Source organism: Exophiala xenobiotica, assembly GCF_000835505.1.
Source record: "Exophiala xenobiotica strain CBS 118157 unplaced genomic scaffold supercont1.6, whole genome shotgun sequence".
In the NCBI taxonomy this organism is placed as follows: domain Eukaryota; kingdom Fungi; phylum Ascomycota; class Eurotiomycetes; order Chaetothyriales; family Herpotrichiellaceae; genus Exophiala; species Exophiala xenobiotica.
Window position 1 is genome coordinate 1,428,223 of NW_013562489.1, and position 24,373 is coordinate 1,452,595.

A 24,373-nucleotide genomic window follows, 5' to 3' on the forward strand; every position below is an offset into this window, starting at 1 on the left:
AGCTCTAGGTAGTTTAAGTCACCACCCACCGGCAAGCAGATGGTATGCAGGGTGAGCCACGGACTTGGGGGTGATGACTTCTGGACCAGCCTGATGAGTCCAATGAGCCCAATGAGCTGGGTTCTTTGGTGGGCGGCTGCTGATCGTCTGGCCTTCCGGGCACGGACACTCGAGACACTCAGACACTGCCAATGGCATCAGCTGTCAAGTCTCAATGACTTTGAACAGGGTGCATCACGCGGCATCCTCTGGTTGGCACAATCAGGTGAAGCCAATCAGTCACGTCAGTCATTCTTCTCCCTTCCAATATGCAACTTCTAGAGGCGGTGACCAGCATTTTAGCTAGTGCCAGCAGCCGATACCGGTAGCATCCTGTTCCTTTAGGCTCCTTCAGGCTCCTTCAGGCTCCTTTTAGGCTCTATTTGCGCATGATGGACCAGAAACAGTTTCACGATACACATCGATCAGAAGGATAGTTCAAGAGCAATGAGATTCTCGATTTGATACCCGAAGAAACAATAAAGCAGTTAAACTTTTCTACATTACCTTGCGACTCCCCGTGTCCTAGCCCAACAAAAAGAAAATGTTTAGATTCGCCGTAGAATCCAAACCAGTCATGATGGCCATAGGTATCCTGCAAGCGATCATAGTCAACAGTTGACGCAGCACCATTGATCTGGTGTCATCAACTTAGAAGGTAACCTTGGTGCCAGAGAAGTCTCCGAAACCACCACGGTTGGTAGTGCCTCCACGACCACCGCGGAAGCCGCCACCACGACCGCCGCCTCGTCCACCGCGATCACCAAATCCTCGGCCACCACCGCGACCACCGCCTCGTCCACCGCGATCACCAAATCCTCGGCCACCGCCACGACCGCCACCACGGCCACCACCGAATCCTCCACGTCCACCTGGAGAATCATTCTGGGGACGAGGTTGGCTGTAGTCAAGACGGACGGGTCGGCTCTTGATGTAGCCGCCTTGCATGGCTTCAAGCGCGCCTTGAGCTTCTTCGACTGAAGCGAAGGTGACATATCCGAAACCCTTGGGAGCGCCGGTCTCACGGTCAGTAGGGAGACGAATACCCATGACAGTGCCATGAGGACCGAATGCTTCAGTGACATCTTCCTGAGTGCAGTCGAAGGAGAGGTTGCCGAGGAAGAGGGTGTCGCTGGGCTGGCTGACCTGATCGCCATAGGACTTGCGTCGGTTGTCTTGCTGCTGGTCCTTGTTGGGACGAGCATTGGCAAAGTCAACATTGAGGGCGCGGCCGTCGAGATCAGCACCATGCTTCTCACCCTGGGCTTTGGCCGCATCAGCAGCATTGACGAATTCGACATAGCCGAATCTGTAGCAATGTTAGTACACCCTTGTAGCCAACGTAGATTGTAACTCACCCTTTGGATCTGCCACTGTCGCGGTCAGTCATGATACGGACACCGCTGAGCTCGCCGAAAGCCTCGAACTCTGAGCGCAGCCACTCTTCGTCGACGTTCCAGGAGAGGTTACCGACGAACAAGTTGGATCCCTTGGAGGTGTCGGCGTCGGCATCGACCTTGTTCTTCTTAGCAGCGGGAGCGTCCATGTCATCGGCCTTGCGTTTGTTGGCAGGCTTCTTCTCAACCTCCTCTTCTTCGTCTTCGCTGTCGTCTTCGGACTCGTCGCTACCCTCTTCGGAGTCATCACTTTCCTCTTCATCACTGTCCTCGGTATCGGCCTTGGTAGCCTTGGTACCGTTTGTCTTAGGAGCAGCGACTTCCTCTTCATCACTCTCTTCCTCTTCGGAAGACTCGTCGTCCTCCTCCGAATCGTCCTCGGAGTCATCAGACTCGGCAGGCTTCACTGCTTTGGGCGCAGTTCCATTAGCCTTGGGAGCTTCGTCTTCGGAATCGGATTCCTCGCTAGACTCTTCGTCGCTGGACTGAGCCTGAGGAGCGACCTTGACACCATTGCTGGGCTTGGCCTCCTCCTCACTTTCGCTCTCCTCTGAATCTTCTGAATCTTCGGACTCACTTTCTTCTTCTTCCTCTTCGGAGCTGGACTCTGGGGTCGGCTCCTTGACAGGGACCTTCTTGGACTTCTTCTCCTCTTTGGCAACAGCCTTCTTGGCAACTTCCTTGCTCTTGTTCTTGTCACTTTGGGCAGGCTTTGCGACAGCAGCGCCCTTGACTTTGCTCAAAACATCGGACTTGGTCGACTTTGCCTTGGCGGCAGAAGTAGGCTTTGACTTGGACATGTTGACGATCTACATTTGATTAGTCGAGGTAACATATGGGAAAGGGGATTGATGCAAACATTAAACCCTCAGTTCTTACTTCGTCCCTCAGAAAATTCTTTTGCAGTGCGGCTAAAATAGCTTGTATGGCAAAACCCTCAACCCACAGAGTGAATCAGAGCCCTCGACCTCAAGAGTCAAATGCCTTGGCAAGTGACTGGCAGATAGATCTGCTAAGCGCGCAAGCCCACAGTGATTGAATCGGACTGGACCGGACGGCAGGAATAGACAAGCAAGACCTGCGATGAACTTGTGAATGCCCTCGGTATCAAAGCCCACAGAGCCCTCGATAGACCTCAAAAGATGCCCTCGAATGATGACCACGATGGAATACTGAGATAAGAGATGGTGCAAGAGTAAAGTGAAGAGTAAAGTGAAGAAAAGAAAGGTTCAAGGAGAAAAGCTGGATACTTGAACAATCCATAAGATTTGGAAATTTTCTTCTTATCTTAGCGTCTCTTATCGTAGTGTCAGTTGTAGTGGCAGTGGCTGGGGATTGGCCAAGCCACGCCAAGCTTAGAGTGTAAATTGGCCAATCGGCGAGTCGGCTAAAGTCTGCACTCTATGGTTTACTGCTCTACCCTACACCTCTTCTACATGAACCAGCCTGGCATTTCCCAAGCTCTCCCATCACTCACCATGTAACTAGGACCACAATGGCGAGTCCTGCGAGTTCCCATAGACCACGGAAGAAGCGAAAGCAGGCTCCGGCCCTAACTCGAAGCGCGACAATTACAGATATTGTCAAGTTCACCTCCGAAGACAATACTGTCGCCCCTGAGTTTCCACTGGTGGCCTTCTTATGGCCAGCTCGAGGCACAACTTCTCAATGGATCCTCTTACCACTTATATTGATGATCGTCGGTCTATTTCGATGGAGCGTGGGGCTTTGGGGTCATTCAGGCTACCAACAACCACCGATGCACGGCGATTTCGAAGCTCAGAGGCACTGGATGGAAATCACAACCCATCTCCCAGTTTCGCAATGGTACTTCTACGACCTACAATATTGGGGACTGGACTATCCTCCATTGACAGCCTATCATAGTTGGCTATGTGGCAGAATGTGAGTATGGGACTGATATGCTCTAAGCTCTCACTAACCAATACAGTGGCTCGCTGTTCAGCCAGGACTGGTTTGCGCTCGACAAATCCCGTGGCCTCGAAACGCAAGATCTGAAAGTTTTCATGAGGGCAACTGTCATCATTTCAGAATATCTCGTCTACGTGCCAGCACTGGTTATATTTCTACGACGCTACAGCCGGGCCCAAGGTGTTGGGACGACTGCATCTTCGATTGCACTCGTCGCAATTCTCATGCAACCAGCGACTGTCCTCATCGACCATGGCCACTTCCAGTACAATACCGTCATGCTCGGCTTCGTTGTGGCCGCACTATCAAGCATATATGCCGGACGACTTTTGTGGTCGTGCATTTTCTTCGTGGCTGCTCTGGGGTTCAAGCAGATGGCTTTGTACTATTCACCAGTCATCTTCGCTTACCTACTAGGATCATGCTTCACGCCATCCTTTCGGCTGGGTCGCCTCATATCAATCGCCTTGATCACCCTTGTCGCTTTTGCAGTCTTGTTTGCACCGCTGCTTCTGGGGTCCCTTTACGATATCTACCAGAAAGCCATTCCCACGGGATGGCTTCCTCCACCTCCTTTGCTTGCAGAACACAGGATACTGCTCAACCCTAACAGGCCGTTCGACATGGTCATTCTACAAGCCACTCAAGTCATTCATCGCATGTTGCCATTTGCCCGAGGATTGTTCGAAGACAAAGTCGCCAATTTCTGGTGCTTTGCCAACACATTCTACAAGTTGCGCAAACTTCATAGCATCATTGACCTCTCACGACTATCTGCTCTCGCCACGCTCATATCAATCCTCGGCCCGATGCTTGTTATTGGCGCCGTTCCGAAGAAATCCCTCCTGCCCTATGCACTGGCGACATCAGCATGGGGCTTCTTCCTCTTCTCGTTCCAAGTGCACGAAAAGTCGGTCTTATTGCCACTTCTCCCAATGACGCTGCTCCTCGGCGGTAGACAAGGCCTGAGCAAGGAATATCGCGCCTGGATCGGATGGGCAAACATTCTCGGCTGTTGGACTATGTATCCGCTCCTGAAGAGAGATGGTCTACAAACGCCATACGCTGTCATTAGTCTCCTGTGGAGTTATCTTCTTGGCCTGCCGCCCACCAGTGTGAGCGCATACTACGATCCCGAACGGCCCAACGTCCCCGGCCGTGCTCTCACTGTTGATGAGCTGCGGACACCAACGAAGATCCTGCATTTCCAGACGTACATCGTCATGGCGTTCTGGCATCTTCTCAATGCATTTGCTTCACCACCAGACGACAAGCCGGACCTCTGGATCGTGGTGAATGCCTGCATTGGCGCAGTAGCTTTTGGTATCTGTTACCTTTGGTGCTTCTGGAAATTGATATCCGAAAGTGGATTGCTCGATGCGTACTTCGCTGATCAAGATACGGCTGAAAACCGATCCCCATCAAGAGAACGGTCTGCGGCACCTGAAAAGAAGCGCCAGTGAGGAAGCTCGGATGTTGCTTTCAGCGTTGCATTTCTAGCAACTATAGTGTATGAGAAGTTGTCACACCACGTTTGTTCTGAATAAAAGCACACTGTACATATACAAAACATCCATCCCAAAGGCTCATCAACCGAGTACCGTTTCATCACTCGTCATAGGTCTTGCTCATCCAGCCCTTGTTTCGTCAATCGTTACCGTCCCTGCCAGTACCATGCTTTCCAATCCACTCGGTCCCTCAATTTTACTCCGGCTTATGCATAGTTAACGACTCCTTGAACAGCCCAAATCTCGCCATTCCCAACCCGACCAACCACGCCATCGACCTCCAAATTTCCCGGCATAACCACCTTCTTGCCATCCTTCTCCTCCCACCACAGTTCCTGCCCGCCGAGAGTCTTGATCCTCCCTTCTTTCCCTGCTTTCCACGGACTTGTAGGCACAACATGCTCCTCGACAAACCGTGCTAGATTCTGGGCGGCTTTATCTTCATTCCGCGCCGCACTGATGCCGGAGTTGTCACCCGGCCTGTCTTCCCACGGTTTTCGGGGGAGTGCTTGCATCGCACTGTTCAGTGGCGCCAGCAGTGTCGTGTTATCTTCGGGTTTTGTAGATTCCAGACGGCCTGCGACGCTGGAGATGTCCCGTGTCAGAGAGGCGAAGATGTTGATATTTCGCGTTTTGGGGAGGATGTCGGAAATGGAGAGGGTGGAGTCGCTGGGTCGACCATTGTCTGCACTGTCGCCAGTTGAAGGCTCCTCGGGTTGAAAAGGGCCGGGATTCATGGGGACTTGTCCTGCGAATTGGTGGGACTGGAGGGATGACAGGGAGCCGGAAGCGCTGCGGAAGAAGTCGAGCGGTGACAGGGCGGCAGCGAGGGAGATCGATGAAAAGAGGCTGGCGAAGAGGATTGTGCGACGCATTGTCTTGAATGTACTTGAGGATTTTGTATAACAGGATTGGATGGAATGGATTGAAAGGGAGGATGCAGGCCCTTGGACAAGCCTGGGAGGATTCGGAGATGGAAGTGACGTCGCAGGCTCTACTCTTGACACGTGACACTGAATATCTGCGACTTTATCTTGCGATACCTAGCAAGCTACGGAGTACCTAACCTACCTAGGTCCCTACCACCTACTGTGTACAGACCCGACACGATCAAGTCTTTCATCGAATCATTCTCGTCATCCTCGCTCACACAGCCATCAAAGGCTGCTTAAGATCCATGTCTCGATCTGACAGCGCCCTACTCTCCCTCAAATTCCCGCACAAATCTAAGTAGCCCCCGAGGCCAAGCCACGCGGCGATCAACAATACCGCAGCTATCACAATGATCCAGGTCAAGATGGTGTTCAAGTGAGTGAACATGGCCTCTGGCGTGTCGTTCGCAGCATACAACAACATGATACCCATCACCGGCTCTAGAGACCCATCCGACTTGGCCATCGGCTTGTGCAGTCGAGTATCGTAGTGGGCAACCAGAGACCAGACATCCCCAGGATCGACATTTCCAGGCTGGCAAGTATCAATGCTGGAAATGTGCCGCTCTGAGTTGGCCATATACTCGTACCTTACGTAAGTAGCGTTCAAGTTGCACACAGCCTGCCCATTCTTCATCAGCTCAATGTGGGTTCCGCCGTCATGCAGATGCCCTCCAGCAAAGGTAAACTTTCCCTCACCCACGCCTTTGACCGGTGGACTCGAGTACTCGAACGTGGTGTTCCGATAAGCCGGAAGCCCAGACGGTCCGCATCCTCCACTGTCCAGCCAATATGGTGTGACTTTCAAAAAGTTTTGGATATGGGCTCCTTCGACAATCTCATACTTTATAGTGAGGACGACATCCTGCTGGGGAACGTCCAACATGTTCATAAGCTCCACAGAGAGAGCGACGGCATCGGCAGCATCGAGAAAGTATCCTGCTTTGAAGGTGCTGTGCTCGTCAGATACGTCTCGGCGTACTGCAGAACGACATCCGGGACACAACAAGCTTACCCGCCTGCAGAGAAGTCGACTGCAGTTCTCTCATTACCGGAGGCGAAGAATCTTTGGCCATATGCTCTTGGCCCGCAAACAGAATCCGTTCGATTGATATTGACCATTATTCCATGATGCAGCCACATTCCCGTGTCCGGGTTTGCCACGGTGCCGTTGGTATATTCAAGGCCCATATGCATCCAAGTAACCACGCACTGCGTGCAAGGAAGAGGCGTCGGACGCTGAAAGAAACCTCCCATCCCATCATTCTCAAACATTGGTGGCACCGAAACAGCTGGATATTTGACCGTCACTTTCTTGGATTGCAACTCGGGAAAGAGTATTCCAGAGCTGTAGGTCATTGACACTCCTGCCTCTTGTAAGTTCGGGCATCGTTGCTTATGTTTGATGTCCGTGACTCACCATCCGGCTCGACACTCGGCTGGACATGTTCGGTCTGTCCAAGGCTTAGGAGGGCAAAACAGCCCAAAAGGTAGGGCGAATGCGCTCTCATTGTATACTTGGATTTATGGATGTGACCGAATCTGCAGGCTTCCTCTGCGCACACAAAGACGAGGAATGAGGTCAAAAGCCAAAGGAGATGTGGGAGGACGAAGCGAGAGAACATTATCAGTGCCCTTCCAACAGGCAGAACCTTTTCAAGCCTTGAGAGACCGAAGGACTCGTATGCACAATGGAAAGAGGGGTAAGCCACCCATCACTGACATTGGCCAATTCGCCCGGGACCTCGACCATTGGATACTGGTATCATCGTGGATCAAACTCGAAGACAACTGGATGAAGGGTTGCTGACAGCGTTTTCAAGCCCAGCAATGGCCCCGTCGGATCTCAATTAAATACAAGATCGACTTCCTCGTGCCACATGAGCCAGTGTGCACTGTCATCTGGAGGAGACGGATCACTACTACGCTCTAGCAGGTACTCCATATCTTTGCACCTCGCCAACTGTATCACAGCCTTCTTCGAACCGTTTGCACCTTCTATAATATCTAAGAGACTGCATCCAGCGATCCGATCTTTTTCCGGTATGGCCTGAACAGCAATATCGTGAGATAGTCCAGCTATATCTGTTGAAGTCCTCAGTGATGTCGAGTGCACCCCTTCTTCCGCCCGAACCACAGCCTCGGCAACAGCGGCTTCGACATAGCTGCACCATGGACCTTCACGACCACATGTGCGCAGAAGTGAGATTGCTTTTGAACGCCATCTTGGCTCCCGATATTTCATTGCTGTGAAGAAAAGCGGCTGAATCACCCCCATTTCTGGGCTGAACATAGGCAAGTAGGTGTCGTGCTTGTTTGCCCCGAGGGTTTCCTCGACGAGTTGGACGATCTGTTGGAATCGATGTGCATATTTGTCGTATGCCATCTCATATGGGTCTAACTTTGTGGACACATATATCAGCGCGCTGAGACAATGTGCCTGAAGCACCAACCCGCGCAGCCGATCACTGTCAGAGACTGGTTTGCCGAGACTCTGGTAACCTTCTTGATACCACGACATCCACGTGGTCAAATTGGCGATGTGGCCGCCTTGTTCCGCAATCAGAGACTCACGCCTTGGATCGTGCTGCTTGTACTTGTATAGGCTTGCCTGCGGAGTGAAACTATAGCAAAGATGCAAAGTCCGAAAAAGGAGGCGGTCGGCTGCGTTCATCGTGAAGGCATCATTTGCAGCGCACATTGGGTTGTTCACATTTGACAGTGGAAGCTCAGGAGCCATTCCCTGGGCATACGTCGTAACCTGCAAGTCCAGTTTTCGAAGGATGTATGAAGTGTTGTCGTCTTGGAAACCAGGTTCCACATCGCAGCCGGATCGCAGATCCTGCATGGCTGACATGGCTGCATAAGCACCTCGCAGATGCAACAAAGCATCAGTGTTCCGGTGCTGAATAGTTTCGGCAGATGCCAGCAAGATGCAGGCTACAAGGACAGGCAGAGGTCCGTACGGAAGTCGAACAATTTCCTCCTGCAACTTCCTCACTGTTCTTGATATCTGCTTCAACACGGTCAACTTGGAGACTCTGCATTGCCGCCTAAGTACTTGGTGCTCATAAGAAGCCCCAAATGCCGAAGCTGCTTCCCTCACGCTGGCAATCGACCAGGTGAGTTGAGGTAGAAGGCATCTCCAGAAAGCCGCCTCTGGTGCTGTTTTGGTGCCAACAAAGCCATTGGCTAGCACCGTACAAGCTAGTGCCTGCAGGCGATCTTTTTCATGATCTCTTTCGCCAGCAGCATAAAGGTTGATGCCTTTGCCAGGATCCATGAGGCCGCCCCATCGTCTGTCCAAGTCCTGAATCGAAGCCACGGGCCCTGGGGGTGCTCCGACAGGATATCCTCCACATTGTCGAGGTGACTTGCTTTTGCTACACTTCAAGCAGCTAGGTTTTGTCTCGTCGCATTTCACCCGGCGAATCCTGTGGATTTGCTTCGTCAACACCGAGGATATTCAAGGCTCACGGACCACTTACTTGCAAGTGTAGCAGCCGTACTTGGACTGCTGAACATTGGTACGTGTTCTGGATCCAACAACGACAGAAACCGCCTGGGGATCCATAATTTGCGTATCATCAAGTCCCTGAGCTCAAAGACCGAGATCTTAAAGGAAGCGAGGGGGACTTTCTAAATGTCGTTGCCTTATGGAACCCTGGTCTGCATACGGGGTGGCGCAAAGTCACACGAAACCGGCCAATAGGATCTAACAAACACCGAGCTCGACTACGACAGCAGATCACCCTTTTTACCCGCCGCTCCTCATACCATGTCTGCCGTTACGAAGTGAGGATCGCCCCCAACCAAGGCCCCATAGAGCTCGGGCGATCGTCCTGATACGGTGTGTTTGTGAAAGTAGCAGAAGACTATCGGGATGCCACAGCAAATTTTGATGTCTGCCTGGCTTGCAATGGAAACCAGGAGGTGGTTGGACCTCGATATAAAACTTGAGGGGACTGCAGCTATGGTGTGCTGTCCATTCCACGTTTCATCAAGTCCACGCCGTCCACCAAGCTAAGTTGGCTGTTACGACCAATTCCAATCTTCTCGTTCTCCTTCACTAACGTGAATATGAGCAATTCGACCTCATTTGACCCTGCCAACTGCACATACGCTACCTGCTCCGTCGCAGAGTATGGGCAATTGACCTATATCCCTTCCCTGCCCGGCAATGCATTCTACCTCGCCATATTCGCAGCCGCCGCCATTGCACAACTCGTCTTGGGCATCACCTACCGCACATGGTCCTTCACAATCGGCATGCTATGTGGCTGCGCTCTCGAGATCTTGGGCTACGTCGCCCGCATCCAACTGCACTACAACGACTTTGACAACAACCATTTCATCGTGTACCTCGTCGGCTTGACCATCGGGCCCGCGTTCTTCTCTGGCTCGATATACCTTTGCCTGGCACGGATCATTGCCGTGTACGGGACCGGGGTGTGCGTGCTCAGTCCCCGGACGATCACGGTGGTGTTTGTGTGTGCGGACTTCTGCTCGCTTGTGCTGCAAGCCGCGGGAGGGGCGCTGACGAGCTTGGCCATCTCGGAAAGTCTGGTCCAGGCCGGGATCAATATCATGATCGCAGGGCTGGCGTTGCAGGTTGCGAGTACGACGGTGTTCTGTGCGGTTTGTCTGCAGATCGTGGCGAGGGTGTTTATGAGGCCGGAATCTGTTCGTCGAGATACGGCTGGGTTGGCGGTAAGACAGACCGGCAGGTTTCGATATTTTTTGTGGGGTCAGTCAAATCACTTTACAATGTGTGAGCCATACACGATGCTGACGGACGGTCGTGCACAGGTATTGCGATTGCTACCATTGCCATCCTGGTGCGCTGCTCTTTCAGGGTTGCGGAGCTGAGTAAGGGCTTTGGCAGTGATTTGGCGAACAACCAGGTCCTTTTCATGGTTCTGGACGGCGCGATGATGTCTGTTGCTGTGCTGGTGTTGACGGGTGGGCATCCTGGTCCTGCCCTGGGAAGGGAGGTGTGGAGAGAGGGCGGGATCACTCTGTGTGGCAACAAGTCGAGAAAGACGCGCCGGATGCGTGTGGACAGCGAACCTCGTGCAACGGAATTGAGGGCGACCATGAGGAAGTGAAGGCTTCATTGTCAGGGTAGCAGGCTGCAGAGGTTTGGTGCAGCATGACATGTCTCATGGCGATGGGGATACTACAGTTGGCTTTCCTGTTGCTCACGCTTTCCCACCCTGTAGCTACTGTCTCGGACTTATCCATACCTTTTACCCAGCACAGTAGCTCTGTGGGACTAGTACCACGACCATTGAGGCCCGTGAGGCCGGGAGGATAAAAAGGCCAATGTCTGAGGAATGGTCGGGAGGATAACCACCTACAAGGGGTGACTTACTGTACGCCTGGTGAGTCCCTAAGTTAAGCATGCCGACGTCATACAATGCCCCAGTCAAAGGTGGCATCATTGGGCCATTGGTGGTGGTGATGGCGGGGAAGTCTTAAGCATGGTCGGTGTTACTCGGGGTATCAACCGTTCCACTGAGCTTTTAATCTATCACGCTACTAGTACTCTGAGTCAACATCACGAGAGCAGACCGCAAATCCGCGGTGCTTCTTGAGTATGGCATACAAGGGACGAATTGCCATCATCGCTGGAGGGATCGGTAAGGTCGATTTCCCCGGCTGAAGAACCTGGACTGACTCGACGTCACAGGCGGCCTAGGGTCGACGACGGCTTTCCACCTTTGGAAGCTAGGAGCCAGCGTTGCGCTCTTGTATGCCCCGTTTGAAGCGTCACGGGTCAACGAGACCCTGAAGAGGGTCTTTGATAGCGAGACAGCCGACAAGGTCTACACCTTTGAGTGCGACATCACTTCGGAATCCTCAGTCCACGATGTTTTTGATCAGATTGCCAAGTTGGACGGTTTCCCCTGCATCTTGATAAATGCGGCGGGCTACGTGTCCGTGCAGCCACTCGAAGAGACTTCGGCAGAGGAGGCACTGAAGAACTTCCTCCCCAACATGCTGGGTCCATTCATCACGAGCAACGCATTCTTCCGGCTGTACCAGGCCAAAAAAGCGGAGGTGGCTACTGTAGCTGCAGAAGCGGAAGCAGAAGACAAGAAGGGCAAGGCGCCACCGGGGGGAAGGATCGTCAGCATCGCCTCGCAGGCCGCACACGTCGCCTTGGACGGCCATGGAGCGTACTGTGCGTCAAAAGCCGGCCTGCTCGGCCACACCAGGTGCATGGCAAGCGAATGGGGTCCAAAAGGCATCACGGCAAATACTGTAAGTCCGACGGTTACGTGGACACCGTTGGCTGCGAAAGCATGGGCAGATGAAGCGAAGAAGGAGAAGCATCTCGCTCAGATACCAACGGGGAGATTCAGTGAGCCGGCAGAGATTGCCCATGCGATTGGATTTCTGTGCCGTGACGAAAGTGCCATGATCAATGGAGCGGATATTCGAGTGGATGGCGGTTTCACTATTGCCAGGTAGCTGTCGTTCATCTGAAACACACAAAATCTAGCGGGAACAGACACAAATCTCATCAGGTCATGTCGGTCGAGCCTTGTTTTCGAGCAGCCTCTTGAGGGGTTTGCAGAGGTAGGTACAAGTACTAGTGTCTAGTATTCATCCCGGAGTACAACTACGGAGTACCTACCCCGGTATACCCGGTTTGTGCGGGGTTGATCAATGCTTACCGGCATCCGAGGCTCGCAGACTTAAGAGCTTACTGTTGATGAGGCATTAATTGCCTCGGCCCGTCTAGACGAGGTTCGACATTGTGCTCCCCGGCCTATTCATCGTTTCAATATCAATATCGGCTCCTTTGAGGTCGTCGAGACATGCGGCCTTGCAATTATGGCTTCTCGAATCCGCTATGACAACCAAGTTGCCGTGGTCACCGGTGCTGGCAATGGCCTGGGAAGACAGTACGCCAAATTCCTAGCCTCTCGTGGAGCAAAGGTTGTCGTCAACGACCTAGGCGGGACGTTCAATGGCAAAGACGCTGCGGGTGCAGGCGACTCGAGAGTCGCCGATGTTGTTGTCAAGGAGATTACCGATGCAGGAGGGATAGCTGTTGCCAACTATGATCCTGTCCAACATGGCGAGAAGATCATCAAGACCGCCATCGATGCTTTCGGCAGAGTCGACATACTTATCAACAACGCCGGTATCCTTCGAGACATCACGCTAAGGAACATGAAGACGGAGGATTGGGACATCATCATGGACGTCCATGTCCATGGCGCAATGAAGACGGCAAGGGCCGCCTGGCCCCATATGCGGAAACAAAGGTACGGCAGGATCATCAACACCTCGTCAACGTCCGGCCTCTTCGGCAACTTTGGACAGTGCAACTATGCCGCTGCGAAGATGGCTTTGGTGGGTTTCAGCGAGACGTTGGCCAAGGAAGGGGCCAAGTACAATATCCACTGCAACGTGCTCGCCCCTGGGGCCGCCAGTCGCTTGACACAGACGGTGTGGACGCCGGAGATGATGGACGTCATGAAGCCAGATTGGGTCGTTCCACTGGTAGGAGTACTGGTGAGCCAGCAATGCAACGAGACTGGAAGCATCTTCGAAGCTGCGGCCGGCCATTACAGCAAAATCAGATGGGAGCGGAGCAGAGGCTTCCTAGCACACCCTGATACTCTCGGCCCCGACTTGATCTTGCAGAATTTCTCGAAAATCGTCGATTGGTCTGCTGGTGCAGAGCATCCCACCGGACCGGCGGGTGCAGTGGCTCTGTTCGAAAAGACCACTCAACTGCCCAAAGCGGATGTCCCAGCGACCGGTCAAGCAAGTCTCACGGGAAAGGTCGCGCTCGTCACAGGCGGCGGTGACGGATTGGGAAGAGCATACTCTCTTGCTTTCGCCAGACTTGGAGCTCGCGTGGTCGTCAATGACCTCAAAAACGCTGAGAGAGTCGTGAACGAAATTAAATCCATGGGCGGAGAAGCCTGGGCGTTGGAATTGTCGGTCGAGGATGGCGAGGCTGTGGTGAAAAAGGTCATCAGCACCTATGGCCGGATCGATATCTTGGTGAACAATGCTGGCATCTTGCGTGACAAGGCGTTCGTCAACATGACAGATGAGCAATGGTTCTCCGTGATGAACGTCCACTTACGATCCACTTACCTTATAACAAGGGCCGCCTGGCCGTACATGATGAAACAAAGATTCGGAAGGATCGTCAACATCACCAGTACCACGGGCATATATGGGAACTTTGGACAAGCCAACTATGCAGCAGCGGTAAGTGTGGACCTCTACTAGTTTTAACATTGGGTATCGAGACTGACCTTTCCGCCCCAAGAAATGCGGCGTCATTGGCTTCACAAAGACCATTTCTCGAGAGGGAGCAAAGTACAATATCGTCGTCAACGCTGTGGCTCCATCCGCTGGCACGAACATGACCCGTACGGTGTGGGCGGAGGACTCTGTCCATGCAGTAAAGCCGGATTATGTTGCACCGCTGATCACCGCCTTATGCAGTGAGCGGCCACCAAGCACCGGACAATTGTACGAAGCCGGTAGCGGGTGGTTTGCCGCGACGAGGTGGCAGAGGGCCAGGGGTGTGGACTTTGAGCATGAACAGGGCGTTCCGAGCGTTGAGCAGGTGGCGGAGGTAAGTACTCGACTCTTATGGGGAACTATCAGGTAATTGATACTGACGCATGCTTACTATAGGCTTTCCCAGAAATCTGCAATTTCGACAACGGCAAGGCCGACAACCCAGAGACCCCGCAGGATGGAAGCAAGTACACCATGGGCAACGCCCTGAAGAATCCCAGAATCGTGAGTGTCTTGTCCTGTAGAAACTTGAAGTTCTTGAACCATATGGGTGCGATTAATCATAGTATGGACTGACTCCCAAATCCAGGCCAACAGCTTGTCACAAGAGAACCGAGCCAACAGGAAGTACATCTCCAAGATCCAGAATGCCATGGAGATGAAGGGGACGCCCTCAATCTACACCTACACCGACCGAGATGTCATTCTGTACAATCTTTCTCTAGGCTCCCATCGCACACAACTCGACTTGGTGTACGAGAATTCACCTAACTTCCAAGTCCTCCCGACCTTTGGCATCGTACCCACATACCACTCGACCACGCCATACGATACGAAGGACATTGTGCCCAATTACGACAAACGCATGCTTCTACACGGCGAGCAGTACCTGGAGATCAGGCAGTTCCCCATTCCGACATCAGCTACACTAAAGACAGAGACACGTCTGCTCGAAGTCGTCGACAAGGTCAACGCCGCACTCGTCAGACGAGGCTCCACGACCGTGGATGCCAGCAGTGGAAGGCCCGTCTTTTACAACGAGAGTGTCTCCTTCATCCGTGGCGCCGGTGGCTTTGGAGGCCTGAAAAACCCCGCGGATCGAGGCGCCGCGACCGCTCTGAACAACCCACCATCTCGAAGGCCTGACAAAATCGTCGAGGAGAAGACGTCAGAAGACCTCGCCGCGCTCTATCGACTCATGGGCGACAGGAATCCTCTGCACATTGATCCGAAATTCTCGTCCGCGGGCGGGTTCAAGGTCCCCATACTCCATGGCTTGGCGACGTTCGGCATCACTGGCAAGCATGTCTACCAGGCGTACGGGCCGTTCAAGAACATCAAGGTGAGGTTCAGTGGGACGGTTCTGCCGGGCGAGACGATCGTTACGGAGATGTGGAAGGAGGGAGCCAAGGTCATATACCGTGCCAAAGTTCAAGAGAGTGGGAAAAGCTGTATCAGCAATGCCGCTGTAGAATTGTTGGGAGGGAAGACTGTGCTGTAGACTTGGTTTTGTAGCGGCAGACTGGCATGGAAGTGAACGGTGGATGCTGCTGTCGAACCAAGGTCGTCGGAGCTCTTTGCGGGCACTTTTGGGCACCTCACCAGCCAAGGTTCGGGCGTGTGGTGAGCCGTTCCTCCTCCACAAACCGCCTCCGGAGGGGGATTACAGCGGCAAGAGGAGCACCGGAAATTACCAGCAGCAAACTAATCGAACATTCTGTGGCCCTCCCAGAACTTTACTGTATTCTAAGGGTTTCGCCGAACCTGATTGCAGCAACCGGCCGCTGGATGCCACGTGGTTATGGGGTCGTATAGTCTGAGAAATGCAGCACTAAGGGTGGTCTGAAGACTGGTCTCAATGCCCTGTGCTGGTACTGTATGTGACCAGTGTGGTCCTGTCCCTGTCCCAGTAAAAGGCATGATGCAGGAACTCCGAGTATCGGCAAGCTCAGCCGGTTCTCTGCTTGATACACTCGCTACATATTCTCGTCGATGGTCCAAATCAATCGAAATAGATCGAATCGAAGGGGATTCTCATGTGTTTCCTGCTGTCCGTCTCTGGCCAAGGCAATCGCGTCCCTGAAGCGACGTCTCTAGTCCTTGAGTTCAGCCTCACTAGCCTGCGCCTACCACACGCTCTTGGTCTGGGCTCGCAAGCGGTCCCAGACCCTGTACTTAATTGACTCTACATGGCTTCCCGTGGCTTGCAGCCACTCTATAATGTAGATACGTTTCTACGCCGACCCGAATGCTGATTGGAGGATGGCCACAGCAGACTGCAGTGACCGCACTATATGCGTCTGTTATCTATCCGCGTGTGTGTTATCGCTTCGACTATCAGAGCTGGTGGGGCTACTAGGCCTCCAATTCCTTCCAAGTCTATCTGTGCAGCGCAAGTCCGCATGAGGGCGACACCCAGGGCTTGGAAACCTGGCGGTAACTGCTTGGCGACGTCGCCCTCGTCCGTGGCCCACGCCTTGCTAAAAACAACAATCTACGATGATCGCAGCAGCGATTGGCTGGGCTCGAACAGCCAGATCGGCGCCCACCCCCGTCTACATGGGCGGAGGCAGTACCTATGGCTGGCTACTCAAGACCCCGGGTTAACTGGCATCGCAAAGCGGGTCAAGGCGACCATATACGGAAATGAATAGGATCTGGCCACGCGCCCTCGTCCGTAAGGAGAGTCTTGCTCGACAGGTATAAGAGATCGCTGATGATGCCTGTATAGCCAGGGAACGTTGGCAAGGGTACCTCGATCTTTTGCCATCAACTAGACAGTACTCCCAACATCACCATGTCTCTTCCCGTTCCAGGAACGGTCCATTTGGTCGATTTGGCCAACAACCTGGCCGTCAAGCATGGCGAAGGAAAAAAGGACATTGTCCTCATTCCACAACCATCGTCTGATCCCAATGACCCCCTCAACTGGGGCTGGTGGCGGAAAAACCACAATCGGCTCTGGCAGTGTCTCTGGATGATCTCTGGTTGTGCCATAATCAGCTCGCTCTCGCCAGCCTACCTGCTCATTCAAGAAGATACCGGCATCCCGATTGCCAATCTCTCCACTGGCATCGGTCTGATGTATCTGTTCCTTGGCTGGGGCAATCTCATCTTCCAGCCTTTGGCCCTCAACTTTGGCCGGCGACCCGTCCTCATCTTCTCACTCTTGGGAACCGCGTTGATGGTCTTGTGGTCGGCATACATCCAGAGCAGCGGTGTGTGGTACCTCAACCGCATCCTGATGGGTATTTTCTTCGCCCCGGTCGAAACTCTCGTCGAGATCGTCGTGACTGATCTCTCCTTCACCCACGAACGAGGTTTCCATATGGCGATCTACCAATGGACACTTTGGAACGGCGCTCTCCTGGCCCCCATCCCTGCAGGATACATCGCTGAAAATCACGGATGGCGCTGGATTCAATGGACGGGCACCATCCTTGGTCTCAGCGTCACATTTCTCATGGTCTTCTTCTTTGAAGAGACCATGTATTTCCGACAAACTATTCGGGACGAGTTCGTGGGCGAAAATATCCAGGAGACGGACATCTCATCCCAGGTATCACAATCTGAAAAATCCAAGGGGCCCGTGGATTCAAAGGCACAGCTCTCGTCGACATCGAACAGCGAGTCCCCTATCGAGCAGGCGGAGGTCTGGCTCACGCCAAAACAGAGCTTCCTTCGAAACCTAAGGCTCTGGAATCTTCGTGCACCGGACCAGCCAAGGACACCCTGGAAATCCGTCCTGCTGCCTCTGATATTGCTGCGTTATCCAGCCATGCTCTTTGGGGGTCTCTTGGTTGGCAGCGTTCTCTCTTGGTTCAACGTCCTCAACGCAACCACCGCAGAAGTCTTCGGCAATGCGCCTTATAACTTCACGACAAACCAAATCGGCCTGATCTACCTCGCTTCGGTGATCGGGGCTACGATCGGATGCTTTCTCTCGGGTACGTTAAGTGACATGCTCTCTGAATGGCTGGCCCGCAGAAACAACGGCATCAAAGAGCCGGAACACAGACTCTGGATCGGTGCGATTGCGCTTGTCGTCCACCCCGCAGGATGCTTGCTATATGGCATCGGGGCTACCCAACAGATCCATTGGGTTGGCCTTGCCTTCGGAATTGGTCTTATGTCTATGTGCTTGCCCATTGGATCCAACATTGGCATCACCTATGTCATTGATAGCTACAAAGAAGTGGCTGGGGAGGGAGTGGTTTCGGTAATCCTGGTCAGAAACACGATAGGTACGTCTTTCGAGAACTTCCCCCTTCTGTTCGTATCCTCGTCGACGAAGACGTGTTATTCAAGGACTCGCATGCTAACGTTATTGCTCGTCCAGGATTTGCCTTTGCATACGCTATCACGCCAATGATCAAAGATCTGGGCCGACAAAACAGCTTTATATTGGTGGCTGTCTTGGGCGCTGCATTCTGGGTTATGTGTCTGGTTTTCATCTGGGGAGGGAAATCGTGGCGACGTAACTCTGCTAAGACCTATTGGCACTTGGTCGAAGGACACGGTCTCCATGCCCATTAGAGAGGTGATTCTGGGTGCAGGGGGGAGCAGAGGTGTCGATACAGACAAGACTCGAGTATGGAGCAAGGAGTGGGTCACGTAGGCATGGGCCGGTGTTAGTGCTGATGGGAAGGAGAATGTTCTTTCGGACGTCTTGTAGGACTATACAATATGGGGAGAAGGTTCCTGTCTGGACTAAATAAGGGGTTTACGGCCGCATTTGGCCAAACCATGTCCCGGTTGTTAAAGAATGGCTGAAAGAGTCCCTCTTGGCCGAGCCACTTATTTCCTTCCCACTTGTATACTTGTACGACGCCCTGAGGTCTTAGTATCTCGGGACCAGAACAAACGTCAAGCGATGTAAGACTGTCTTTGTACCTTCTCTTCTGCCTGGCCCGCCCGAGGATGCCCACGCCCTGCAGTATTGGGATCGTATCGATCAGGATGGAAGCTGTCGTACGCTCAGAAGGACCTACCAACAGCCTTGACCAGTATTGTGTGCAATCTGTGCCGCCATCTGGAGACAGAGCACCCATGCAGAGTCGCTCTGGTCCGTCGCTCACATTCAGGTCCCCAGTTCTCCTCTCTGTCGCCCTCGTCCGGGCGTGTGTGGACCACGCCAACTCCACACGCACACGACCCCTCGGTTTTGAAAGCGTTATAGGATCAGCTAACTAGATCGACTCCGCTCTGTGATTTGAAGCTGCTTGTTACATTAAGGGATCTGGGTCAGCTTTATCAAAGTTCATGGGAAATGTCGGCCCGTTTCAGTAACTACTAGCGTCTTCGTTGGACAGATTGTGGCTGGAATTTGCATCGTTGTGGCCGAGACTCCTCGAAATACATATAGGTCCCAGCAGACTCTCTTGCTAGTACACACCTGCGATACCGTCCGCCCACTTCGATCATCTTGAAGACTTACCAACAACAGCCATGTCGGACCAACCAGTCGTCCGCATTCCCATCATCGACATCTCCGGCTACCTCGCCGGTGAGCCTGGCGCGAAGGCGAAAGTTGCCGCGGAGCTGCGGACCGCATGCGAAGAGCAGGGCTTTCTGCAGGTCGTGGGCCATGCCGTGCCCGAGGACGTTCAGGCGAGATTTCTCGACGCGATCCAGCGGTTTTTCGCCCTGCCTATGGCGGAGAAGGAGAAGCTCTCACAGTCGAATTCGAAGTGCTATAGAGGCTACGAGCGACTCGGTGGCCAGAAGCTCGATGAGCTTGACACCTCGGCAACGCCCGATCAGAAAGAAGGCTTCTCAGTGCGTCCTGAGAGGCCGCTGGGCAAGTTTCTACAGGGCCCGAACCAGTGGCCGGAGAACCTGCCTGGGTTCGAGGAAGCCTATATGGACTACTTCAACTCGGTCCACGAGCTGTCAAAAACCATGTTCAAGCTGATGGCCTTGTCTCTTGATTTACCCGAGGACTACTTTGACTATTTTGGCTCGGATCCTGACGGTATGTACAGATATACTCCATCCGTTCTCGTATTTCGAATTTCTTACGTCTTTCCCTAGGGCTTTGCTTGTGTCGTGCGCACCATTACCCCCCTACCCCGGCAGATGTGGCTGGGAGAACGCGCGGCGTAGGCGCGCACACCGACTTCGGAGCGCTGACCCTGCTGCTCCAGGACGATGGTAAATGCTGAAAACCTCTCTGAATCGTCGAGAGCTTGATCACTAACCCATGATAAACAGTTGGCGGACTCGAAGTCCTGCACAAGGCAACAAACACGTGGCATCACGTCCCGCCCATTGACAATGCGTACGTGTGCAATATCGGCGATCTGATGCAGCGATGGACCAACGACCGCTACAAGTCGACCATGCATCGAGTCATCTCCCCTCTTAGTGGCAAGGATCGATATACATGCGCCTTCTTCAATGACGGCCCGTTGGACATGATCGTCGAGTGCTTGCCCACCTGCACCGCAACTGGCAACGAGCCCCATTACCAGCCAATCAAGGTTCTAGATCATGTTGGGCCTCGATATGTGCAGAGCTATGGGGCTGCCGGGACGGTGCTGACCGTGGCGTAGCGCTGGTTGACTTGGTACTACTACGACTCTCCGACGATGCATTCACCGGCTCGTTGGCACTTGTTGAGTACAGCAATGAAAGCTACCGCTGTATTTCGAAACAACTTCCCGGAGTCAAACAGGGACAGCAGTTGGGAACGAGGATAGGGGAACACGCAACGAAGAAACTTGAGACACACATTGGGAAACTGTTAGCTGGTCCGCCACTTTTCTTTTGTCGGATTACAATGTTTGCTGTTGAAAACGGTCCGTCTACTGGTATCTTGGAGCATAAAGTACTGCATTAGTGGATCTCATTTACACGGACTCTAGCCACCACTATACATGTAAAGACTGGTGCCACTCTAAATAGTATTCGGAATGAACAGAGTCTAGCCACTGTCTACGATCGAGAACTTAGTATTAGAATGAACAAAATATTCTTTGGACACGGCGCTCAGCGGTCGAGCGCGGAGTCAAGCGACACTAGCCCCATGCAAGGGAATCATCGGTCTCGTTGATCAATAACAAGGTTTGGCGAGGCGTGTGCATTGCATTGCATTGCATTGCATTGCATGCCCCGCTTGCTGGGGTGGCAGGAGTTGCAGGGGGGATCCCGGAAGAGGGCGAAGAGTAGTGTCGCCCAGGTCCGTTGGAGAAAAAAAGGTACAGAGATAACTGCGGCCGAGGGAAAAGTTGGATGGGACTGCGCGGTCGAGGGCGTTTACAGTATCTCTTACAAACAATGTCGAAACCCCCAAGGATGCTTGAAGGGAACATACCATATAGTACTCGGCCATTTGTTGCGAAGATTGATCCAACCCAGAGATAAAACTGTCCCCTTTGTTCACGACATCTGACCCGAGGGAATGGCGCCTTCTATAGCCGACGTGGTTGCACAAGATGCACTCTACCACAAGACACGCACGCTGTTGGACTTGCTCACTCTGAAAAACAAGGTCACAGTGCTTACAGGTAAGACGAGATGTTACCTGGCCGTCCAATCTGTGCAGGATGGATAACGGGTTGACAGGTGCTGGTCGGGGCATTGGCTTGTCGCTTGCGAGAGTCGCAGCAGAGCTGGGCAGCGATGTCGCGCTACTCGACGTCCTTCCAAACCCGCCCGAGGACATAAAAGAACTGGAGGAGCGTTTTGGGATCCGTGCCAAATACTACCAGTAAAATCAGTCCCCGCTGAATCCGGGCTTGGGTGTACAGTACTGTAGCTGACACCACATCCGCAGGGCCGACGTGACCAACCTGCCTCAGTTGACGGAAGTGGTTGACAAAATCAAGACCGAATTCGGACAGATAAACAACTGGTAAGCCTCGGACGTTCCACAATACTGCCAATGGTTCTGGCTCGCTGATGCACTCTATTCAGCGTTTCCGCTGCAGGGATATGCATTGACAAGCCCTTTCTGGATCACACGTGGGATGACAGCGTCAGAACCGTCAACGTCAATGTAAGGAGTCAAAGTTTGCCACCAGACACACTACAGACGTTCCTAATGACATGACATTCTAGATCCTGGGAAGCTTTTTCATCGCGCAGCTCACTGCCAAAGCCATGAAGGAACAGAAAAGCGGTGGCAGCATTGTGCTGGTCTCATCTTCTGCATCGCACATCTACACTACTTCGCGCTGTATGTCCATTTATAGCGCATCGAAAGGCGCCATCTCGGCCTTGACGACGAATCTTGCCGTGGAGCTGGCCGAGCACGATATTCGTGTCAACGCTATTGCGCCTGGCTTCATCGCGACGGAGATGGTCGTTGACCAGGCAAGTACCGATCCTCAGCTATGGATCGATTTCAACGAGGCGATTCCATTGAAGCGAATGGGAAGACGGGAGGACCTCAAAGGAGTGGTGGCGCTACTACTCAGCCCTGCTTCTTCCTTTATCACCGGCGGGGAATACGCGGTTGATGGAGGAATGACATGCGGGAGGAAATGAGGAATGGAACATTCAAGAGCAGCAGACAGAGATTGTACAGAGGGCCAGCCCTGGAGAAAGACAGTGCCACTTATAACGTCTGAGGTCAATTCTAGGAAGGGTCGTGTTGTATTTCCCAAGTAGAATCACGGCTAAGAGCGCTTCACCGCTCTTGCGACATGGCATGATCTTGCAAGACCTGGCGAAGAACCCTCGCGTTTGGCCACTTGATGGCACATCTGTCCAGAACCGTGCAGGCAAGAACATGCCCTTTGAGAGTTCGCTGGCCCGAAGTACTATCTTGCAAAATGAAGATGCCTGCTTTGTATGCCCAGTGCGGAGTAAACGCGTCCAGCACCATATCTTCCTGGCAATAACACGCCAGCAGGTCCATGGCTGACTCAACAGTCGGTCTTCTCAGGAACACGCTTTGGCACATCTTCGCGAGAAGGCAAGGCGAGTACTCGACCGCTTCGAACTCGGTTTGTAAAGACTCTTTGATCCCATCAAGGGACTTTTCACTCTGCGACCCCGATTTCGTTGGATACAGCGAGCACAGAAACATGTTCTCGTTAGTCGTGCTGAAAGAAGATTTGTAGTCCTAGACTTAAGAATGAGCACCATCAAAGTGTAGACCAGGGTTCCACTGACTGGAGCTATAACTGCTGGCGGCCTATCCAGGACAGTCGCGGCCTCGCTCCCTATGCAATAGACCGCACATTGCAACCGCTGCAACGTGGCTCTGGCGTCTTCGACGTCGCGGGACCCCAACTCGGTCAGCAGGCGCTGTGCGAACGTGACCTGTTGACCAATATTGCCTTTCTGTGCATCGAACAAGCTTCGCAGAGCCAGGAGAAGGATAGCCTGCAGGGCTTCGACATCCTGGTCAGTCGTTATGCTTTCGAGAGAGACCAAAGCTTCTGCATATAGCGCGTCGGATAAGAGGACCAAGCTGTTGTCGTTTCCCGGTAAGCAATGGCACGCAATGGAGCACACCATCTTAGACAGAAACGATTCGAACGTAGAGAGGTTGCTTGAGGGGCCAGGAGGTTGTTGTAGACACGGCTGATTGGCATCGATGACTGGATACATTTTGTGCAAGACTTGCACGTACCTACCAACCAGGACTTGATGCCACTGGCTGTCAACGAGGCCCGCCAATGAGGCCACAGGGGGGAATTCAAGCCTGGTGGCCGTTGATGCTGGACCCGCACCCGGAACAGACAGGAAGTCTGGTCGTGCCGCGAGGAGAGCATTGCTGCCGAGATATCTGAAGCCTCCGCGAGCTTGAACGAAATGATATCCATTGTCGGTTGAGACGGGAACGGTGTCTTCTGTGCTAACAGTATCAAATTGCTTGTTTCGCGCTGCTTGCAAGGATTTCAAGTGGTTCAGCATGGAGGCGATGTACCTGCGAATGGTCAAACCCGATCGATCCTGCATGGAATTTTAGGGCCCTGGAACCTTACTTTCGCGGCAGTAGCTCTTGGGTGATGTGGTCGAGGAAGTTGCATTCGGCGCCTGAGCGGGTGCAATTGGCACACGCTGGAAGACGAGTATCACATCGCTTTCGGGCAGTGCGGCAGCGTTTGCAGGCAGGAAGCAGCTGGACCAGGTCTGCTTCCCACGAACCGACATCATCGCCATCGACAGCGTACCCCGAGTTCGGGCTCATTTCGACTCGACTGGTGTTCTCGGTTTCGCCATTGGCGCTGTTCGAGAAGGGAGGGGCGCGGAATCAAGAGGAAAAATCCAACCACACTGATGCTGCTGCCGGCAGGCATAAGTTGCTGAGATCTGGTCTGGGCAGAGAGGA

General features: G+C 53.1%; 12 protein-coding genes across 12 annotated transcripts; 7 read left to right on the forward strand and 5 right to left on the reverse strand.

The window, feature by feature from the left end:
- Positions 1-690: 690 nt before the first annotated feature.
- On the reverse strand, positions 691-2,681 carry PV05_09831 (uncharacterized protein; the record flags this gene model as incomplete). The annotated part of the gene is made up of 3 exons (XM_013456209.1): positions 2,296-2,681; positions 1,398-2,245; positions 691-1,348 (listed from the first exon to the last, which is right to left on the reverse strand). The coding sequence occupies exons 2-3, from the start codon at positions 2,234-2,236 to the stop codon at positions 691-693; spliced, it is 1,497 nt and encodes a 498-aa protein (XP_013311663.1). The 5' UTR covers positions 2,237-2,245; positions 2,296-2,681.
- Positions 2,682-2,923: 242 nt separating this feature from the next.
- PV05_09832 (uncharacterized protein) lies at positions 2,924-4,948 on the forward strand. Its single transcript, XM_013456210.1, has 2 exons — positions 2,924-3,341; positions 3,388-4,948. Exons 1-2 carry the CDS (start codon positions 2,932-2,934, stop codon positions 4,829-4,831), a joined length of 1,854 nt encoding a protein of 617 aa, XP_013311664.1. The 5' UTR covers positions 2,924-2,931; the 3' UTR covers positions 4,832-4,948.
- PV05_09833 (uncharacterized protein) lies at positions 4,843-5,807 on the reverse strand. Its single transcript, XM_013456211.1, has one exon. The coding sequence runs from the start codon at positions 5,749-5,751 to the stop codon at positions 5,083-5,085; it is 669 nt and encodes a 222-aa protein (XP_013311665.1). The 5' UTR covers positions 5,752-5,807; the 3' UTR covers positions 4,843-5,082.
- Positions 5,808-5,898: 91 nt separating this feature from the next.
- Positions 5,899-7,380, reverse strand: PV05_09834 (uncharacterized protein). The gene is made up of 3 exons (XM_013456212.1): positions 7,229-7,380; positions 6,824-7,175; positions 5,899-6,761 (listed from the first exon to the last, which is right to left on the reverse strand). Exons 1-3 carry the CDS (start codon positions 7,317-7,319, stop codon positions 6,023-6,025), a joined length of 1,182 nt encoding a protein of 393 aa, XP_013311666.1. The 5' UTR covers positions 7,320-7,380; the 3' UTR covers positions 5,899-6,022.
- Positions 7,381-7,654: 274 nt separating this feature from the next.
- Positions 7,655-9,382, reverse strand: PV05_09835 (uncharacterized protein; the record flags this gene model as incomplete). The annotated part of the gene is made up of 2 exons (XM_013456213.1): positions 7,655-9,242; positions 9,297-9,382. The coding sequence occupies 2 exons, from the start codon at positions 9,380-9,382 to the stop codon at positions 7,655-7,657; spliced, it is 1,674 nt and encodes a 557-aa protein (XP_013311667.1).
- Positions 9,383-9,888: 506 nt separating this feature from the next.
- On the forward strand, positions 9,889-10,916 carry PV05_09836 (uncharacterized protein; the record flags this gene model as incomplete). The annotated part of the gene is made up of 2 exons (XM_013456214.1): positions 9,889-10,555; positions 10,618-10,916. 2 exons carry the CDS (start codon positions 9,889-9,891, stop codon positions 10,914-10,916), a joined length of 966 nt encoding a protein of 321 aa, XP_013311668.1.
- Positions 10,917-11,407: 491 nt separating this feature from the next.
- Positions 11,408-12,333, forward strand: PV05_09837 (uncharacterized protein; the record flags this gene model as incomplete). The annotated part of the gene is made up of 2 exons (XM_013456215.1): positions 11,408-11,450; positions 11,501-12,333. 2 exons carry the CDS (start codon positions 11,408-11,410, stop codon positions 12,283-12,285), a joined length of 828 nt encoding a protein of 275 aa, XP_013311669.1. The 3' UTR covers positions 12,286-12,333.
- Positions 12,334-12,509: 176 nt separating this feature from the next.
- On the forward strand, positions 12,510-15,946 carry PV05_09838 (uncharacterized protein). The gene is made up of 4 exons (XM_013456216.1): positions 12,510-14,049; positions 14,111-14,422; positions 14,485-14,592; positions 14,678-15,946. Exons 1-4 carry the CDS (start codon positions 12,652-12,654, stop codon positions 15,587-15,589), a joined length of 2,730 nt encoding a protein of 909 aa, XP_013311670.1. The 5' UTR covers positions 12,510-12,651; the 3' UTR covers positions 15,590-15,946.
- Positions 15,947-16,885: 939 nt separating this feature from the next.
- On the forward strand, positions 16,886-18,624 carry PV05_09839 (uncharacterized protein; the record flags this gene model as incomplete). The annotated part of the gene is made up of 2 exons (XM_013456217.1): positions 16,886-18,332; positions 18,428-18,624. 2 exons carry the CDS (start codon positions 16,886-16,888, stop codon positions 18,622-18,624), a joined length of 1,644 nt encoding a protein of 547 aa, XP_013311671.1.
- A 912-nt stretch (positions 18,625-19,536) lies between these two features.
- PV05_09840 (uncharacterized protein) lies at positions 19,537-20,642 on the forward strand (the record flags this gene model as incomplete). Its single annotated transcript, XM_013456218.1, has 3 exons — positions 19,537-20,062; positions 20,122-20,241; positions 20,302-20,642. 3 exons carry the CDS (start codon positions 19,537-19,539, stop codon positions 20,640-20,642), a joined length of 987 nt encoding a protein of 328 aa, XP_013311672.1.
- An 848-nt stretch (positions 20,643-21,490) lies between these two features.
- Positions 21,491-22,578, forward strand: PV05_09841 (uncharacterized protein; the record flags this gene model as incomplete). Its single annotated transcript, XM_013456219.1, has 5 exons — positions 21,491-21,596; positions 21,655-21,799; positions 21,866-21,943; positions 22,006-22,087; positions 22,150-22,578. The coding sequence occupies 5 exons, from the start codon at positions 21,491-21,493 to the stop codon at positions 22,576-22,578; spliced, it is 840 nt and encodes a 279-aa protein (XP_013311673.1).
- A 26-nt stretch (positions 22,579-22,604) lies between these two features.
- Positions 22,605-24,309, reverse strand: PV05_09842 (uncharacterized protein). Its single transcript, XM_013456220.1, has 3 exons — positions 24,027-24,309; positions 23,209-23,968; positions 22,605-23,158 (listed from the first exon to the last, which is right to left on the reverse strand). Exons 1-3 carry the CDS (start codon positions 24,230-24,232, stop codon positions 22,721-22,723), a joined length of 1,404 nt encoding a protein of 467 aa, XP_013311674.1. The 5' UTR covers positions 24,233-24,309; the 3' UTR covers positions 22,605-22,720.
- Positions 24,310-24,373: the final 64 nt, after the last annotated feature.